This window comes from Antennarius striatus, chromosome 16 (genome assembly GCF_040054535.1).
Source record: "Antennarius striatus isolate MH-2024 chromosome 16, ASM4005453v1, whole genome shotgun sequence".
In the NCBI taxonomy this organism is placed as follows: Eukaryota; Metazoa; Chordata; class Actinopteri; order Lophiiformes; family Antennariidae; genus Antennarius; species Antennarius striatus.
Window position 1 is genome coordinate 5,072,454 of NC_090791.1, and position 18,277 is coordinate 5,090,730.

The window sequence follows — 18,277 nt, forward strand, 5'->3', positions numbered from 1 at the left end:
ATGACTGGCTCTCATACTAGACTAAAACTGGCTCCAAGTGACCCTGATTTGCCTTTCACATTAGAACTAAAGCACTTCCCCATGAGGTTCACAAATGCAATGACGGTCAATAAGTTATAGGGGCTGATAAACAAAGTACTTTACATATAATTGGGGATTCCGTATCAAATGAAAGATACAGTCTGGCTTTGATCTACCCGGGACCCGCTAGTTATTATTATTATGATTATTATTATTAGTAGTAACTGTAGTAGTACTGTCGTAGTAAATGTTGCAGTTCGTACCGTGGCCTGTAGGGTGCAGCAGTGCCCCTGACTCAGTGTTGACAAAACACAGACGAAGAAGCGTCAAAGGGCGGCCTTCTGCTTTACAGCACATCAAGTCAAGTTATTTCATTAATAACGCAGAATTATTTGAGCTCGTTTTAGATAACCGACGTGAGGCTGGCAGGAAATAGAGATCTATTCATGTAAGTAGCTGTGACCAACAGCGGCGGCTCGGTGCTCTGTATTATATTTCCCGGTTGTCAGGCAGGAGCTACAACATCTAGCTGCTGCTCGCTATTGTTTCCGTCGGGGAACTAACTTGGACATGCCTTTGCTTTGTACTTCCTCGAAACTTAGTCCGGCAACGTCCCATAGATGAGTTGGTCAGTGTGTCCGCCACACTGTATAGAATATACGGGTGTTGTTAGTTAATCCCAGATATGTAATGATAGTGGTTGAAATACGTGAGCTACAAATTGAAAACCTCTGCTAGCAAATGATGTCTGCTAACAAGAAGTACACACTCTGGTCTGCACTGGCGGGTAACACACGTGTGCTAGCTACCATGCGTCCTTTATCGGACACCTCCTCTTATGACACTTTATCACTCTTAACCCCTCACTTCAACTTCTTCTACTTCATATACACTAAGTTTATAGAAATGAAGTTGAGTTAAGTCCGTTTATTTTTTTCCCCACATGTTAATTAACGTGACAATATTTGTTATTAAGTAGTTGTTACCCAGATCATTGTTGAAATAAGCGATTGGTTGAAGCAGTAACAGTGATTAGACATCATCCAGGAGGCAGGGATGATAATTCCACTAAACTTTTTTTTTATTATCCGCTGTATTAAATCACATAAATGGCTTACAATTACGTTTATTATTACCAAAGGCGAAATGTCCGATATTGGAACTATTTTGTTTAAGATGCTAAGCTCTAACATTCTCCCGGGCAGATAGACACACACACTTCTCCATTCACAGCTTCTCCTTAATTTAACGTTTAATGCCGATTATAGTTCACAAACTTTGTCAACAAAGATGCTCAGCCTTAATATCCGGTATTGCGTGTGTTGTCATTTCTAAATGAGGAAGCTAAAAAGCCTGAAAGCCGGCAGTCAGAATGAAGTTCATGAGGACTGTGATTCACACCGACATTGATCTTAGGATTTGTCAGCCAACCAGTCTGACAACCTGATGACGTGAAGCTATAACAGTCACTCTGTGATTGTTTCTTTGTTGAGTGTTCAGAAGTTGTATAATCATTTCAGGTGCTCACTGTGGAGTGAATTTTAAAATATAAACATGTCCGAAGCCTGTCAGGACAGAAGGATTCGCTGGCAAGAGATTCAAAAGGGTTTGCAGTTCATCCAGTAAGTGTCATCTGTTTTCTTTGTATTGGCTTGGCTGTGGTCAGAATCAGAACCTATTCTGAAGGTGGTTTGTCACAAATCCTATGCGTACCATCATTTTTAATCCCAGTAGTTTAATGTTTTCTTCTGGATCAGATCTGAACTTTGCACTCATGCACCGCGACTAATGTATTTCATTTCTCCTCATCTGAGAGGATATTGCATTGTCAAAACAAAAGTGATACTTAAAGTACTTCTCTGTGATCTCCTGCTGTGCCAGAGTCTAAAACTTAAATGACTGTGTGGTGTCTAAGCCTGACAAACAAGAAGGAATGTTATTTTCATAATGTCTGTCATTTCCATTGGTTGGACGCTCATAAGAAGCTTAGTATGTCTCAATTTAAGTGTGACAATGTACAATGGAACAGTCACTGCCTCTAACAAGACATTTAAAAAAAATTATTATTAAAAAGGCAGAAGCTCCTGTCATTGATTTTAGTCTAGTGGTTCTGTGTCAGCATGAACATGTTGAATATCAGAACAGAGATTTATTTACTTAGTGTGTATCTATTGAGAGAAAGAGAGAGAAAGACCATACAAATAGTTAACTGTCATTTTTAGAAAGAGAAACTACTGTTGAAGTGAAAGTTAAGTCTTTGCTTCTCCTGACTTTGGCAGCAGTTGTCTCACACACATGCACGCACGCACGCATGCAGGCACGCAGGCAGGCACACACACACACACACACACACACACACACACACACACACACACGTCTTTATGTCTGTGATCTGATCATGAAATGCCAAATAAACAGAATCTGATGACTCACATGCTTTCATTCAACATATAAAACAATGGAAAACATTGTTTTTATAATGCGTTTTGTTTTGGTGAACATGAATAATTACACCTACATTTCATTCTTTCAGATTCCACTATTATCAGACGTTTGATTCTTGTTCTAAAAGTGGTAAACTTCGTCCTGCTAACATGAACCTTGTTGCTTGTAGATCAACCCTTCCATTCCCTGGGAGCCAAGAGCAGTATGAGGTAAAACCTGTAAATTCTGATACATGTTTCTCAGCTTGTGTCATGTGTCAACATTTGGTCTGTGTTGTTAAACTGATTAGAGCATTGAAAGCTGGGTCAAACATTCAACTCTTAGGTGTTCATAAAGGATCTGGTGTGGAATCTTTTTGGAGAAGGAAACGACGTGTTCAAAGAAGGGGAATGGACAAAGTCCATCGAGATGTACACGGAAGCCCTGAGCATAGCAGAGTATGCCGACTCGGAGGAAATCTGTATACCAACAGGTTTACTGGAAAAGCTGTATGCAAATCGTGCTGCCTCATATCTAAACATTGTTCCGGTAAGTTGTGCCTGTCTGGATGGGGGAGGGGGGCATTTCAAGTGTCCTCTCACTTTGACACCATCGATTAACCAACACATGCCATTAAAAAGTCCAGTGATAAGACACCATCAACAAAGCAGCAAACAAGCCTCTCATCAGATGTGACGACCCGACGTGTCTAAAGTCAGATGTTGTTTTTTTTAACCAGATGGTTTATTTTTATGGAACAATTTCGATCTGAAAAAGGTTTGAAGCCCCACGACGTTCTGTAATTCAACTGTCGTGAAAACAAGAAAATTTAATCAATACAAAATGCATTAATCAGGAGGAAGTTGATGAATTGCTCTTTTCTCGCTTCAAATAATGATCCATCTGAGAGGTGTGAGCTGCATGCACTGTGAAGAGTCTTATACTGAGTTCTTTATACTTCAATAATATTCTATATCACCGTTCGTAAAGTGACCACTTTCAGGGTCGGCTGGATTGCCACAGGAGTTCTCTAACATTTGAGATCCTCTTCAAAATACGTTGAAGTGGGAATTAACATCATTCTGGTTGATGCAAATATGTACCAGCTTCAGTGTGATCATTTTGTGTTTTCTGATTCCAAAGAAATATTCCTTTTATTCCTAAAAGTTATGTTCAGACTCCACTCACTGAGCACCTTAACTTGAATTGTGATCAGAGAGCGCCGTCATTGTTCTGCCTTCAATCCCTCTCTGACCCAGAATCGTATCGTCTTTCTCAGGGACTGTATGACCAAGCATTAGAAGACTGTGAAAAGGCTCTCCAGCTGAACGACAGAAACTACAAAGCGCTGTATAGAAAAGCAAAATCCCTGAAGGAGATGGGACGACATCAGGAGGCCTACGAGGCTGTTGCCAAATGCTCCCTAGTTGTGCCTCAGGTGAGATGTACCTGTGAATCCCTTCCTGCGCACATTCCACCCTTTTGGTCTCGAAAACCTTGACAGAAAATTTGCAGACTGCACAAAAGCAATTCAGACTGCCCAAGGGAAAGTCACACTCCTAGTGCATTTGTTATGTTTCTGTCATGGAGGCTAAAACTAAAATTTAAATGATTATTATTGACTTTAGTTAGTCACATTTAATTTGCATTAAAGTTGCATTGTTCATATCAGAGTTAAGATATATTGTTCCTATTGTTGTTGCCATGGGCAACGCTACAATATAAAATTTATCTGTCAATTAAATTTCATTAAATTTTGTCTTACAAATATAAAGTCATTATTCAGAAAATTGTTTTACAGCTGAAATAAAAACCTCCATGTTGACTTTCCAGGATCATTAAAAATTTAGTCTGTTTTGAATATTTATAATCTAATCATTGTAGACAAAAATAAAACATTACATTATGAAGAAAAGACTTGTAAAATAATTGATTAGTGCCTGTAATATAGACACGTTCAAAGAAAATGATTTGCTGCAATTTAATGAGAATAATAAAAGTCAATAAAAAAGATTGCATGCATGATCAGTATTATTGAATGCATTTAATTTATTCTTTCCCCAGGATCCCAGTGTTACACAGCTGACTCAGGACCTCGCCAAAAGTTTGGGATTGAAAATCCGTAAAGCTTACATAAGGAGTAAGGTACGTGAAGTATGTTCTTAGAGATGTCAGCGCCACCGGTGTCAAAGGATGAAGCGCCTTTATTCATTTGATTGTGAATGGAATCTGGAGAGCTGTTCAGAGCTCTATTCTGATTGGTTTAAGGCTGTTCTGGTATGTGAAGATTCTTTACATGTTTCAATAGCCTGCCTTGAATGTTTTGCAAGGATCAAGTTATCAGGATACGTCATGTGACAAGGTGAGCAGCAGACACTCCATCATCTACATTATGTATCTACAGACTCCGGTTAAATGTTGCTCACTGAATTTCTTCTTCGTTTATTCAGTCATCTCATGACTCTTCTTCCGTGGAGGATATAGAAATTGGTAAGCTGCTTAATACATCTCCAGCTAAAGGTAGCAGGACCTCAACCACTCATCCTGGTTCTCCACAATGTATTTTAGAAGTACCTCAGCTGAGCCAGGACAGCGGTATCGATGTTCCAATCCCAGATCCAGTTCAGCCTCTTGTGACTGTTCCCTTGCCTTCAAACGGAGCGACGGTGGCTGAATTCATCAACCACACTATCTCCCCCGTGAGCCATTCGGAGCCGCCAGGCTTCGAGTCTGTCCCCGTGTCGGCCCCTCTTCACGGGTCCACGTTTGTTAATGGTTGCAGGAGCAGCAACCCGCGCCCAATGCTTCAGACCAGTTCCGATTTTGATGCCGACATAATCGAGGATGATTTAGATGATCTACTGGACCAAGCCGACCCTGAATCAGTCATGGTTAGCAATCACATGCAATCATTATTGTCATTATTCTTATCATTATAGATGAGCTGTCATAAGCATGTATGTGGGTTTGACCCTGAATGGAAATAATTACAGCACAGTACTCTCGTTTGATCCATATCAGGTGAAGATAGCCTTTTAGAAGCTGCTTATTTATCGGTTAAAATGTGACGATCCTCTGATGTCTGAGCAGAAGTGAGACTTCTTTTCATCTCTCTTTTCAGGGTATACCCACAATGAAGGGGCCTCTTCCTTTGCCAACCAGTATTGCTTCGGGCAGTCCCATGTCCAGTTCCTTCTTGATGCCATTTTTGCACAGTGGCGTTCAGCAGTGCACCGTAACTCTACCCCCCCTGTATCACAAGTCAGGTTCCAGTTCATACTTTGGTATGGACACTTTTGATGCCTTGTCCTCCACAATTGACTCACTCGACAGTCTCAGCATGACAGATTTTAAATCAGGTATGTTTTTTTAAATACTTCATTACTTGTTTTTGTTGCATAAAATACAAGCTGACCATTATTTCTGATTCCCTCCTAAAGTTTCAGATTATACAACAAGTAGATTCGTGCCACAGGTGATTCTTCATTATGTGTTCATCAGTAGTCATCCATCTAAACTTTTCTACAGGCTAATTGTTTGTTATATTGTTATTTTTTTCAAAGTTGGACAATAATGAAACTCCAATGGGAATGGCTGTGGGTATGCCTGAAGTGAGGGGTCTTCCTGTTGCTGTAGATTTAGCGAAGAACCCGTTAGCCGACACCCACGAATTCAAACAAGCATGCTCTTTGTGCTACGTCAAGACCGGTGAGGAGTGGTTCCTATGGTCCAGTTTGTGCATGTGGTCAGTGATCTGTGAAGTTTGTGTCACGCGTTCTCTCACGGTTATTTCCTCAGGTCCAGGTGTGCTGGATTATGCGTTTCATATGGAAGAGCACAAGTGCAAAAAGGACATTTTGCTCGGCAGAATCAAACTTTCACCAGACAAAACATGGAAACTTATACGACCCAGACCAACAAAAACTCAATATGTTGGACCTTATTACATTTGTAAAGGTGTGTGTGCATTTGTATTGCTCACAAATAGCTGAATTTTCCTTCATTTATTCATATTGATTTTTTTGAAACTGACAAACCTTAAATGTTAGTGGTGTTCAACGATAATTTGTTTTGCATGTTGGCAATGCTGAAATGTTGCTTGTGTTGTTTCAGAGGTGGCTGTTGGGAAAGAGTGTGTGTACCCTGGCCACTGCACATTTGCATACTGCCAAGAAGAGATTGATGTTTGGACTCTAGAAAGAAAAGGCTTCATCTCTAGAGAACTACTCTTTGATCCCTACGGGCCCAATTCCAATATCAGGTTGACCATCCCCAAGATCTTACAGGAGCATCATGGGATATTCATGTTTCTCTGTGGAGTGAGTACTGCCATCTCAATATGACTTCTGTTTCGGAAGCGATGCCTCTCAGTGAGCCTCGTGGTAGCACTGGTTTTCATTTTTTACATGTTCATTAGCAAATTCCAAGTGGAGAAGTTGGAGAAGAGTTAATCGTTTCCTTTCTGTTGGTCTGTGTTGTCGTTGAGTACCTCACAGCATGTGGTTGGAGTGTTTCTTCACTTGTTCCTTCTTCATTCAGTTTTTTGTCTTGCTTTGCTTTGGCTGCATTTTTGGTGGTATTGCATATTAAATTCATTCATACACGTCTGCCGCGCTGATCTTAAATAAACTTTTAGAGGAGATAATCAGCATTCTTGTTTGCTGGAAACATTAGTTGTGTCTCAAACCTGAAGCGACGTCCTTAGATTGAGGTGGTCCGTAGGTCGCTAAGGCTACTGAGCACCATTAGGTGAGACAGTCCAGTCTGAAACGTTCCTGAAACTCTTTGCATCCCAACCTGTGCGTCATGAATCACCGCTCCTATCGCTTAGCAACACTGACGACTGGATCTAGTTCTCATAGTGAAAGATTTGTAGTGGTAATAGTACTCCAGTGCTGTTGTAATTAGAATTGTTCTAGTTGTGGTTATAGTTGCCATAGTGACAGAAATTGAAGCAGAAGCCTTTGAAATAATCAGTCAGGTCATGCCAGCCTTCGAAGGACTGAACTGAGACACAGCTGTAGGCAAAGGGGTGGAGCCAGGGAGCAGCAGGAGGAGGAGCCTGAACACTTGCTGATGGATAAAGACTCAGTGGGGCAAACGGCAGCATAGCGAGGGATGCTTTACGTCACATGGTGGTGACTCAAGCGGTCATTCTCTCCTTGCAGTAACAACGCTACATTTTATTGACAGGTGTGCTTTGACCATAAACCCAGAATAATCAGCAAAACCAACAAAGACGACACGTCGCATTGCTCTCATCCAGTGACGAAGCACAACTTTGAGGATCATAAGTGAGTCTCTTCTCTTGACCGCTCTACAATCATCGCTCTTATGGACGACACAACTTGTGGACACTGACATCCTGTTTCTCTCAGGTGCCTGGTCCACATTTTGAAGGAGAATACGGTCCGGTATTCCAAAATCCGACCCTTGGGTCCTCTGTGTCAGCTTGATCTTTGTCGGCATGAAGTGCGTTATGGCTGCGTAAGGGAGGACGACTGCTTCTACGCCCATAGCCTCATAGAGCTGAAGGTCTGGATGATGCAGCACGAGCTCGGTAAAACTGCTCTCCTCCCGAGGCAGCAGACATAGCAGAAACATGGCAATTTAGAGGTTGGGTCTCTATTATTTTTTTTCTTTCTTTGTGAATCGGAGTAGGTATCACTCATGAAGGTATTGTCCAAGAAGCAAAGAAGTTTTGGAACGCTACAGCTTCACTGCAAGGAGCTCAGGTTGGCCCATTTTTAAGAGAGTTATTATCTAACATTTCAGAATTTTATGTCAGTCATGGCATAAAAATATTTTGCGCGCTTTATATTGATGTTTTAATTGAACTTTATTAGCAGCTTTCCACGGCACAGAGAAGGTTTGGGCCTCCGAATTTGAAGATGATGTTTGTCTGTGGTCAGTGCTGGAGGAATGGACAGCCCAGCGAAGCAGACAAAAACAGGAAGTATTGCTCCGCCAAAGCCAGACACACGTGAGTGCTTCCAAACTTTGAACACAGTAATTGTGAACAGGAGATTAAACCCAAAACATCACCACAAACTCTGTCTCAGGTGGGCGAAGGACAGGCGGGTGGTGCTGGTGAGTTCCATCGTTAGGAAAAAATGGACAACAGTCAGACCTCTGCCAACCAAAAAACCCATCCCTTCCCAGTTTGAGGTAAGTCAGGCTTTTCTTTAACCTTGAAATGTTTCTTGTTGAAAGAAGTTGAAGTGGTCAACTTATTTTTCTCTCCTAGATTTGTATGCATGTGACAGCAGGCAAGAAATGTCAGTATGTTGGGAATTGCACATTTGCTCACAGTGTAGAAGAAAGAGACCTCTGGACCTATATGAAGGAAAACAACAGTGAGTTTCATCCGGGTGGGCGTTCTCACTTTTTGATTTGGCTCAGTATGTGAAACCCTCTTCATGTCGCCATGCAGTTCCTGACTTGGATCAGCTGTATGAGCAGTGGCTGCAGTCCCAGAAGCCCGGCTGGGGCGAAGAGGCGTCCAGCAACTCAGTGAAGGAGAACGGCAAACAGATCCACATGCCCACAGACTACGCCGAAGAAGTGGTGAGTTTAAGTCCACCGGCACACCGCGGCGACTTCAAACGAATAAATCACACACCTAAATGTGATTGCTGTGTTCTTTTTGGGGGTTTTACTTGCAGACTGGTAATCACTGTTGGCTGTGTGGTAAAAACTGCAACAGCGAGAAACAGTGGCAGCAGCACATCACCTCAGAAAAACACAAAGACCGGGTATTCAACTCCGAGGACGATCAGAACTGCTGGCAGTACCGATTTCCCACAGGCACTTTCAAAGTTTGTGAGAGGTGAGATAATCCCACTCTGGTGTACCGGTACAATCCCAGTTGCTTTTTTTTCTTTTTGTTGATGGGTAACCTTTAACCTCATGTGTCCTGATGACAGGTTCCTTAAAGGCACGTGCACAGAGGACGACTTGTGTAAGCTGGCACACGGGGAGCAGGAACTAAAAGAGTGGAAGGAGCGCAGAGAATTCCTTTTGATGAAACTTGCCAAAGCCAGAAAAGACCATCTTATAGCACCGAATGACAATGATTTTGGAAAATACAGTTTTCTGCTTAAAGACATTATATAATTATATGATCACAACACTCATGCTCACATAAACAACTAAATGTAATTCAAACGGTTTTGAATCAGGCGATCCTTGAAACGACCTTGGAGGTGTTGTCCTGATCACAGCATGATTTTAAGGGAAGGGGTGTGCGCTCGGGACCAGCCTCCTGATTGGCAGCTGGTTCGCAGAGCGTTCAACAAGAAATAGCGTGACGCTTGAAGACATGGAATGGCGAGGAGAGTAAGCATGCGTTGTAACCCTCGATCCAAAGTGATTTCTTTTCATCAGCAGTTTGTGTATGTTAACAACCTTTACCCTTCATTTAAGTTGAAAGTATGGAATACTTAAACAGTGAGTTCAGTTGACATTCTCACTTTCCATTAATCTGTGTTACCAGTGTAATGGACGCCACATGAAATAAAGCCTCTTTTTCTTTTTTAAATGACGAGAAAGTGTTTCCCAAAGTGTGCCGGAAGTCTCCAGAGAAGAAATGTTCCAAGGAATGATTCTTCTGTCGTAACTGAATGATGCATGAAAGTGGAAGCATCTGATAAGCAAATGCTTGGAAAATTCCAATCATACACCAGTTCAGATTAATTAATAGTTTTCAGTAGAAGAAAAAAATGATGAAACATTTGACAAATTTACAAAGATGTTTTATTTCCATGAATGAATGTAGTTTTCTCCCAGCGCATTAGCTGATCAATTTTAATGCTTATTTTAACATCATTCTTGAACTGGATAACCTTTATTTAAACTGAAGCCTCACAACAGAACCTTAAATTCTGAAGCACTGAGACCAATGGCTCCACTTTCTCCACAAAACTGACCTCGTCCATCCAGTTGAAAAATTACTTCTGTCGTTTGATTGTCACACTGCACAGTGTGAAAAAAAACAACTATTCTGTCATGTCAGTGTCTGTCACTCTTGCATCACGCGTCCGGGTGGGGGAGTTGTCTGCGAGGTTTTTTTTTCCTCCATTTTTCAAGAATCACTCTAATACTGCATACACAGTCATGAAGGGAGCAGGTCGTCCTTCCACCAGGAAAGGCAGCGCTTCAGAAATGAAATCAGGCCATCACCTGCTGCAGGTCTTCCACCTCCAGCTTCCACATCCGTCTGTGAAGCGCTGCATGTTCGGAGAGGTCTGCCATCTTCACTGCACGGACGACTGGCTCCGGGGAGACGGTCTGGATGACACCCATCACCATGACATATTTCCCTGAGCAACCAGTAGTAGGTTGTCAAATGTTCAATGACAATAGATTCAAGGAAACGGGATGTGGGAGGAAGATGTAGCTGTTTTTTCTTGTCTAATATATTCCTGTGCTGACATTATTTTCAAGCTTGACTTTCTTGCTTTGGACTCACATATCAGGCTTAAATCATGGTTTAAAAATGAACCAAAAATTGATTCCATCAATGGAATGATTAGACAGGCAGAAATGTATAACCTGGGCTGAATTATCAGTGATGGCAGATTGCCTTTCAGTACTAATATGTCTTGTACTTATGAATTGTGTTAAGTCGCTGATCAGAAAAGTTAGATTTTTTTTTAGACACACCTGTGGTATTTAACAATGCTAAAAGTCATTTTTTGAACAGATTCCAGAAGAAAACAAATTTGGAAAAGATACATCCTCAGACTTGGCAGCAACAGACTGAGAGGCCTGCCAGTCCATGTGGAGGAGGATTAATGACGTCATCAGTTAATCAGACACCTGTGACATGAACAGCGAGGATACGACGTGTCACCGAATCAGAAACTAACTTCAGCTTCCTTACCTTCGGACAAACACGGCTTCCCTTTGGGTATGTTGTTGACGCCTTGAACTGCGAACGTCCCCGTCTCATCCATCAGCAGCACGGTGTTCCGGTCCAGTTGGGCCTCCAGTACGGTTCCCTGCATCCACACCAGTGACACCAGTAAAGAACGACCGCCACCAATCCTGACGTCATACGTGTCGCCGCCGTCAGTCGTCCCCCGGTGCTCCGCTGACCTCAGCTGACCGGATAACACTTTAATCGGCGGCGGCCGTTTAGCCTCTAATGTTTGGTCTGCTCTGAACATAACTCAGGACTAAGCACGTATGATGTCCCGCCAAAGATCTTATGGCGGAAGTTGGGGTTGCACTCACTTCCTGTCTGAAATATTTCACAATAAAAGCATCACTTCAGACCGACTAGCCACGCGGTGTTTGAAGATGCTCAGTGGATTACAGTATTTACAGCAGAACTGAAATTAAAACAAGCGTTGTAATTAATAGAAATGTCTTTGGGCAACATTTCCCAACTAATACCATATATGACATGAATGCCAAATGGTAACAAATCGCCATATTATAGTAATTTGCAAGAATTAGTTTACAGTATTTAGAATGGAAAAAAAAGGAAACTCAGGGAACTTAAATAGATGCCACCAATTTGAGAAGACCTTTTTTATTCTGTGTTTATATTGGCTGTATATTTGTCTGGTGTGGCTGATTTTTGATTGTGTATTCTTGACTTGGAAATGACATTTTGTTTAAAAAAAACAACAGCCAAGATTGCTCCTCTGCAGCTATTCTCCAACGACCATTCCCTGTTAAACGAACTAACCCTCACATATAAAGGAAAGACTGCAAAGAAAATAACTGCAGGAATGTCATAGCGGGGACAACATGGCCTACCAGATGAGGTGCATAGAACTATATGAACCTATTGACTGATTGGCTGTTGGCAGGAAACAGTAAAAGTGACATCAGACTACAGCAATTTGAACAATATCAGTACCTCCTGAAACTGTGAACAGACCCACAACTTTTCTGCTTGTGTCATGTCTGCTGTGTAATGAGTCCATTCAGCAAATTGTGGAAATGCTGAACTCCTAAAAAAGACCTGACATCAGTTTCCTGCTTTAAAGATTACTAAATTAGCTGGCAGGTTGCAGCACAAATTAAACTACCACATACGCATACGTTGCTTTTAAAAATATTTCCTGTATTAAAATATGAGGCAGTCTTATCTGTCCTGCTCTCCAGAAATTATACACCAGTTCAGCCAGGCAAGTCATGAATAATTCCAGAGCACAAAATTTAGCACTATAATGACCATGGGTATAATGCAGTCAGGAATCCTGTCCTAGTTTAATCATGTCTTCCAGTCATTGTGTTGTCTGATGCACTTTCTGCGACATACTGTACATGTGGTCCCAGTCATTTTTGTAATCACACTAAAAGCTTACTTACATTTCAAACATAACATTTTTCTGGATTTACTTTAGAAAATCACTCCAGTGTGCTTCAAGATTTATATTTAAATAAGACAAATGAACAGAAACGTAAAAGATCTACTTCATTCAATTGTGGAAAACTTTGGTTTCTCAAAAAGTGAATCACAAATATGCACACAAAGTTTAAGTTGATACAAAAAACAACATCACAGTACATTTGTTTCATTAAATAAGTTTTATTTCTTTAAGAATTGAAGAAAAGTGTTAGGAATTTCTGTACAATTATTTCACCGTTTACCCTTGGGATTTGCTGAAACCTTGAATGATCAACAGGGCTGAGAAATATTATGATGCCACATAGTGCACTTTTAACCTAAAAACAATATGATAAGTCCACAGGAATCCATCCGTTTCCTTGCAATATCTCCCAAGAAGTTCCTTATCCCTTGTTGACTCCAGCTCTATTTAATGTTGGCTCCTCTTCTTAAGCCCAGTTTATAATCATCATCAAAAAAAAAAGAAAAAGAAAAAAAGAGGCACATTAAAAAAACTGCCATTTTCCAAGGACTGTGTCTTTGATTGCATCAACAAACTGTGCGGGCACCCAGTAGACCCAATACTGAGAGGCTTCTGTTGGACCCAACTGGAAAGCCTATGATGGAGGAGAAACAGAAAAACAATAACGCATCACATTTCATCAATTTATGGCTCAAACATGTTTATATCGATCTAACCATTAAAATAATGTTAACATTAGTGATTTTAAACCCTCATCGCTCTCAGTCAATCAGATCCTTGTACTTCTACTATAGCTCCCTACAGGTGGACCAATACACCTACTTTGAAGTCATACTCATAATCAATCAACTCCAGGAAACAGGAATAAACTTCCACCCATTTTTATGAGCTACTCAGTTTGATCTCACTTCAACGCTCTGTCAGTGGAAGCTAGGAGGGATCCTCGACAACAGCAAAACTAAGTCTGGAAATTCCCTCAAATTTAAACAAATGCAGTCATTTGGATGTTCAAGATACCGATGAACTCTTCTGCTTAAATACACTGCCGTGACATTTAAGTACAGCCTCCATATAAGAGGATAAACTACATTCTTCACAACCTTAAACTCTTTATATCAATGACTTTCTGACACATTATTTTGTTTTCCTAAAAAAATCGACCCTGATCTCCAGCAGACAAACCAATTCCATTAAGTTACTCGTTCTGGGACTTCTGTTTCTCTGACAATGACGAACAGAAGTGCCTCTAGAAATAAAGGTTAATCTAAAGAAAGCGCTGACATTTCCCGCTCTGCTGCAAACCCCAAAACAACAAACAATAACCCCATCACTCTCCATCAGCTCACAAGACAGTGACTTTGGTGAACGGCTCAAACTGCACTCTTTCCTACCGCAAAATATTTAAAATCAAACTGCCTTTTATTGAAGTGCAGGAAACATCAGATTTGTTCTTAAACCGTTAAAATCCTTATATAAAGCCCCACTCTTCATTTTATCTAGCAATTCATAACCCATAGTCACACTTGTGTCAGTCTGAGCTCTGGGCATAAAGATTCTTCATACAATGGCTCAGTATGACATGCAGAATGGTTACCATCATGTGATAGTCCTCATGACCTTCAATAGGCTCAGACACCACGTTTTTAATGGAGCCCATCGGCACTTTCTCTGTTCTTTCTGAAGAGACAGAAAACAAAAAAGATTAACATGCAATCATGACTTTTTGTTTGTGTGACAATGAATTTGTCAAAAAAAGAAGCCAGATGAAATTCTACCCTTCGTTCCGATCCACAACTGGTCCTGCTCCAGTTTGAATGTGAGTCTAACTTTTCCTCCAGACTTGTTAAACATTCCAGATAAAGGCACTGTGGGTAATCGTTCCTGTAGGTGAGAGGAGGAGGTTGGTCACCATTTCTGGTATCACATTTAATCTTGAACACCTATATGTGAAAAAAGTTTTGGACTTCTGCAGCCTCTTTAGTGAGGAGGGCGGGAACCCTTTAACTTGTTTTTGAGCCAGTGCCAAATCTGAATTAAAGGGGGAGAAGGTGAGGCGGTGGGACTTGCCAGGGGTGTGATGCTCTGTCCACGTATTACATGTGCGACTAAACGTGGCTAGCAGCAGTTAAATCAGTTAACTTGATATTTCCTTGCTTACAAAGCGCTACTCCATGCATGTGTAAAAGCTCACACCGGACACAGCTGTATGTCACAATTTTTTTTGTTTGTAGAACGGTGGCATGTCACTTCAAAAAATTAAAAAAAAAAAATCACACACTGGAGCAGCATTCAATGAATTTAGGCAGCATTGTGTATGACTGTGAAATCTCTGTAGAAATGGTTTCTGAAAAGCTTTACAAGACAAACAAAAACAGACGCGTCTCCCGTCATCTTCTCTCACCTTTGTTCCTCTAATAGCTGCCATTATGTCATCTGGTCTACCTTTGTCCAAAACCTTCCTGTGTTGCTGAAACAACAATTTTTTTTAAGTCACAATACTCAAAAAACATTTCACGCCGTTCTGCAGAGATGTCATTCACCTTACCTTTTGTCTGCATAAAGGCTCTTTCTTGTTTTCTTCGGCTTTAACTTCCTGCTGAATTGCCTCTTTGGGGGTATTAACAGCTAATACATCATTGATTGTTGATCCTACCACCATTATTTTTGCACCATTTGCTATCTTTATTTCACGTAGCGTCTTGTCCTCCGGAAGTAGTCCTTTGTACATCACTTTCTGCATTGCTGTTGGAAGACCTAGGAAACAAGTGGGGCACGGTAAATTTTACTCTGTAAAACAGCCACTAACTCCTTCAGCTAAGGGGGAGTGACTGTGCAGTCTTACCAGTGAGAGAATAGATGCTCTCTTTTAGATCGGCTCCGGTGTTATCAACAGGTAATTTCAGGTCGTACTTATTTTTGTTCCAGATGATTTTCAACTCCACCATCTCCTGCTTGTCACCTGCATCGTCCCCATTGCTAATACTAGAGTCCTGAGTTTTGGCATTGCCTGTATCTGTGCAAGACGTAGTTTCTGCATCAACTTTTTCAGATAGTGGTTCAGCGTCACTTGCCTTCGCCTCAGTCTCCATTATAACTTCTTCACTTCCTGGAAGAAGAATAAAAATGAAATGAAAATGACACAATTTTAGCTGCTTAATGGAAAACTGTTAGAGTGTAGAAATAATGCCAGTCTCACGTCACACCTCAGTAGTCAACAATACATGCGTGTCTTGCAGCAGCTGCATTCAAACAATGCATGGCACATGCAGCCTATGCACTGCTGGTGTCTGAATTTGTACAAACTGTTTCGGCTTTCTATTTGAACTGAGATTGAAATGTAATCTCACCTGTAAACAATGAGCTGCTAGAAATACTCATGTCTGTATACTTACAATCATGTCTGCCTTGACTCATACATTTATATTTTTCCATATTTAGAAAATCTACACAGCTTCAAGGTAAGCATCCATGGTTCATATGAAGAGTACATGAGAAGTATTTTTCTTTACACTTCTACTTAACAGTCTTTAATCATGAAATATCGGGATCAGCAACATATCTAATTAGTTCAGCCTTAAGTCCAAGAGGATGATTGTTCGAACTTTTAAGAAATGCCTCCTTGCAATTCTGTGATTTTACATGCAAACACATGGTGTGTACAGACAACAGAAATTTTTTAAAATACATCTGTGCCAACAATATGTTAACAATGTCGGCACAGATGCATTTAAAAATTAACAATGTCAAAAAAAAATTATACAACATTGAATTATAAAAATTGATCTTTCACTTAACAATTGTTGGCCGACAAATCATTCAGTCATCAGAAGACAACCCCTTTTCCCTTTACTTAAGCTTATTTAGGTTGTCATCTGAGAATACATGACTTTTACCAAGTGAATATATCTACCAGGTCTCCTCATTCGAGAGACTTTTCTCTAATTTACCAGCTTGCTAGTTTACTTTTTTAAAAAAAAAAAATTGTTTTAAGATGATAATGACTCTCGTTTGTCTGGTACGCAGTTTAGCTATTCCTCAACACTCAACGTGACGGAGAGAAATTAATTCTATAAAAGTATGACGTGTAATTATTTGACTTGTCATCTCCCATCTTTCTACGTGTTTTTCATCAATAAAATTCTTCGTCTTGGCAGCAAACTTGTCTGTGTGTTAATCCATGGGTTACATGAGAGCACAAACAGAAAGTATCCTCCTCTAGTGCTGCTAGCCTTGACTGGTAACAAAAGTGGTAACGTGAACGTAATGGTAGTTACAGTACGCTGGTACTTCTCCGTTACTATTCCTAACCTCACCATATTTAGTTAGGTCTTTAATATCACATGGCACCCAAGTTAACGCCAACACTCGTTAATCTTCCAAATCAATATTAACTTACGAACCATCCACGAATCTTGCTAAATGACTGTTAGCCATCGTTTACGTTAGCTAGCTACAGCACAGAAAATATAAAAATTATAACGAAACAAGAGAAACCTGCAATTACACAGCGGGACACGGATATGGTCACAGACAAACACACCAGATACGCACAAGTCTAAGTTCATTAACGGAGTTTCGACTCAATGTTAGTATCTCAAAGAAATACTGCTCTAACGCTATTTTCAAAACGTTTCTCACCATCCTGGGTCGCCATGATGATTGTGTACAATCTGTTGTAGGTTGTGGCAAAGATACTACATAGAGCGGGATGACTCAGATATACAGGAAGCGAAAGTCGACCGCAACTAAAGTTTTAATCACACGTACATCTTTGTGTGACAGCACAGAAAACAGAAAGGACATATGTCATTGGATGACACGACGAATATAACGAAGCTTACCGTCAAACGGTTACAACATTAGGAGTTTCAATTCACTGCTGGACGGGAGAGCCGATGCGCATGCGTGCTCGCAAGTAGCAGACATTTATGCAAATAAAGCTTTTTTTTTTAAATGAAGCAATTCTATTTATGAAAAACTAAAATTCGTGTCAGTATAGCGTATTTAAGAATTCCACTCACTGAAAAAAAAAAATTACCTTCAGAAATATTCAATAAATCCGGACTGAAAAAAGTTGATACATACGGGGATTTTGGACAAATCCGGAAGTCAGTGTTTGGTGATCCTCTGACTTCTCGTAGCTTCTTTGTTGAAGCAGCGAAAACACACACCGGGAGGGGGCACTTTCCGCAATGTCTGTTTCTCTTCCCTGATGTCGAATAACGTTTGGGATTAAAATGATGTAATGTCCATACCATAGACATGAAAAAAAAATATTCATGGTTCAATGTTCCCCCTTGATCTTCATTGAAACCCTGCAAATATATCTTGAAAGAGATCCTGTTGCTTTTAAAGACAGTCTTACTGCACAACCCATCAACACCGACCATGGACTATTTGTATCAACTTCAATTGAGATTGCCTTTCAACTAATTGTTTTAAATAGAAGATTTATTAAAAAAAAAATTTTTTTTCTGATTTATGGTTCTCATCACTCTGGAACT

At 40.5% G+C, this 18,277-nt stretch overlaps 3 protein-coding genes across 5 annotated transcripts; 1 reads left to right on the forward strand and 2 right to left on the reverse strand.

The window, feature by feature from the left end:
• Positions 1–335: 335 nt before the first annotated feature.
• Positions 336–9,985, forward strand: zc3h7a (zinc finger CCCH-type containing 7A). 2 transcript variants are annotated; one of them, XM_068336913.1, is made up of 23 exons: positions 336–469; positions 1,542–1,643; positions 2,636–2,675; positions 2,791–2,994; positions 3,725–3,883; positions 4,510–4,590; positions 4,754–4,807; positions 4,896–4,935; positions 5,014–5,336; positions 5,567–5,804; positions 5,886–5,920; positions 6,009–6,153; positions 6,244–6,402; positions 6,559–6,764; positions 7,639–7,739; positions 7,824–8,005; positions 8,107–8,180; positions 8,292–8,428; positions 8,508–8,613; positions 8,693–8,801; positions 8,879–9,012; positions 9,111–9,274; positions 9,372–9,985. In XM_068336913.1, the coding sequence occupies exons 2-23, from the start codon at positions 1,576–1,578 to the stop codon at positions 9,559–9,561; spliced, it is 2,949 nt and encodes a 982-aa protein (XP_068193014.1). In that variant the 5' UTR covers positions 336–469; positions 1,542–1,575; the 3' UTR covers positions 9,562–9,985. The 2 variants fall into 2 exon arrangements, with proteins under 2 accessions (XP_068193014.1, XP_068193015.1); XM_068336914.1 differs by having other exon boundaries at positions 8,295–8,428.
• Positions 9,986–10,078: 93 nt separating this feature from the next.
• On the reverse strand, positions 10,079–11,666 carry rmi2 (RecQ mediated genome instability 2). The gene is made up of 2 exons (XM_068336916.1): positions 11,330–11,666; positions 10,079–10,766 (listed from the first exon to the last, which is right to left on the reverse strand). Exons 1-2 carry the CDS (start codon positions 11,613–11,615, stop codon positions 10,615–10,617), a joined length of 438 nt encoding a protein of 145 aa, XP_068193017.1. The 5' UTR covers positions 11,616–11,666; the 3' UTR covers positions 10,079–10,614.
• A 1,310-nt stretch (positions 11,667–12,976) lies between these two features.
• On the reverse strand, positions 12,977–17,670 carry ubfd1 (ubiquitin family domain containing 1). Of its 2 annotated transcripts, none has more exons than XM_068337153.1 (7): positions 17,615–17,670; positions 15,616–15,879; positions 15,319–15,527; positions 15,175–15,240; positions 14,549–14,654; positions 14,368–14,450; positions 12,977–13,407 (listed from the first exon to the last, which is right to left on the reverse strand). In XM_068337153.1, exons 2-7 carry the CDS (start codon positions 15,860–15,862, stop codon positions 13,297–13,299), a joined length of 822 nt encoding a protein of 273 aa, XP_068193254.1. In that variant the 5' UTR covers positions 15,863–15,879; positions 17,615–17,670; the 3' UTR covers positions 12,977–13,296. The 2 variants fall into 2 exon arrangements, with proteins under 2 accessions (XP_068193254.1, XP_068193253.1); XM_068337152.1 differs by lacking the exon at positions 17,615–17,670 and adding an exon at positions 17,412–17,604.
• Positions 17,671–18,277: the final 607 nt, after the last annotated feature.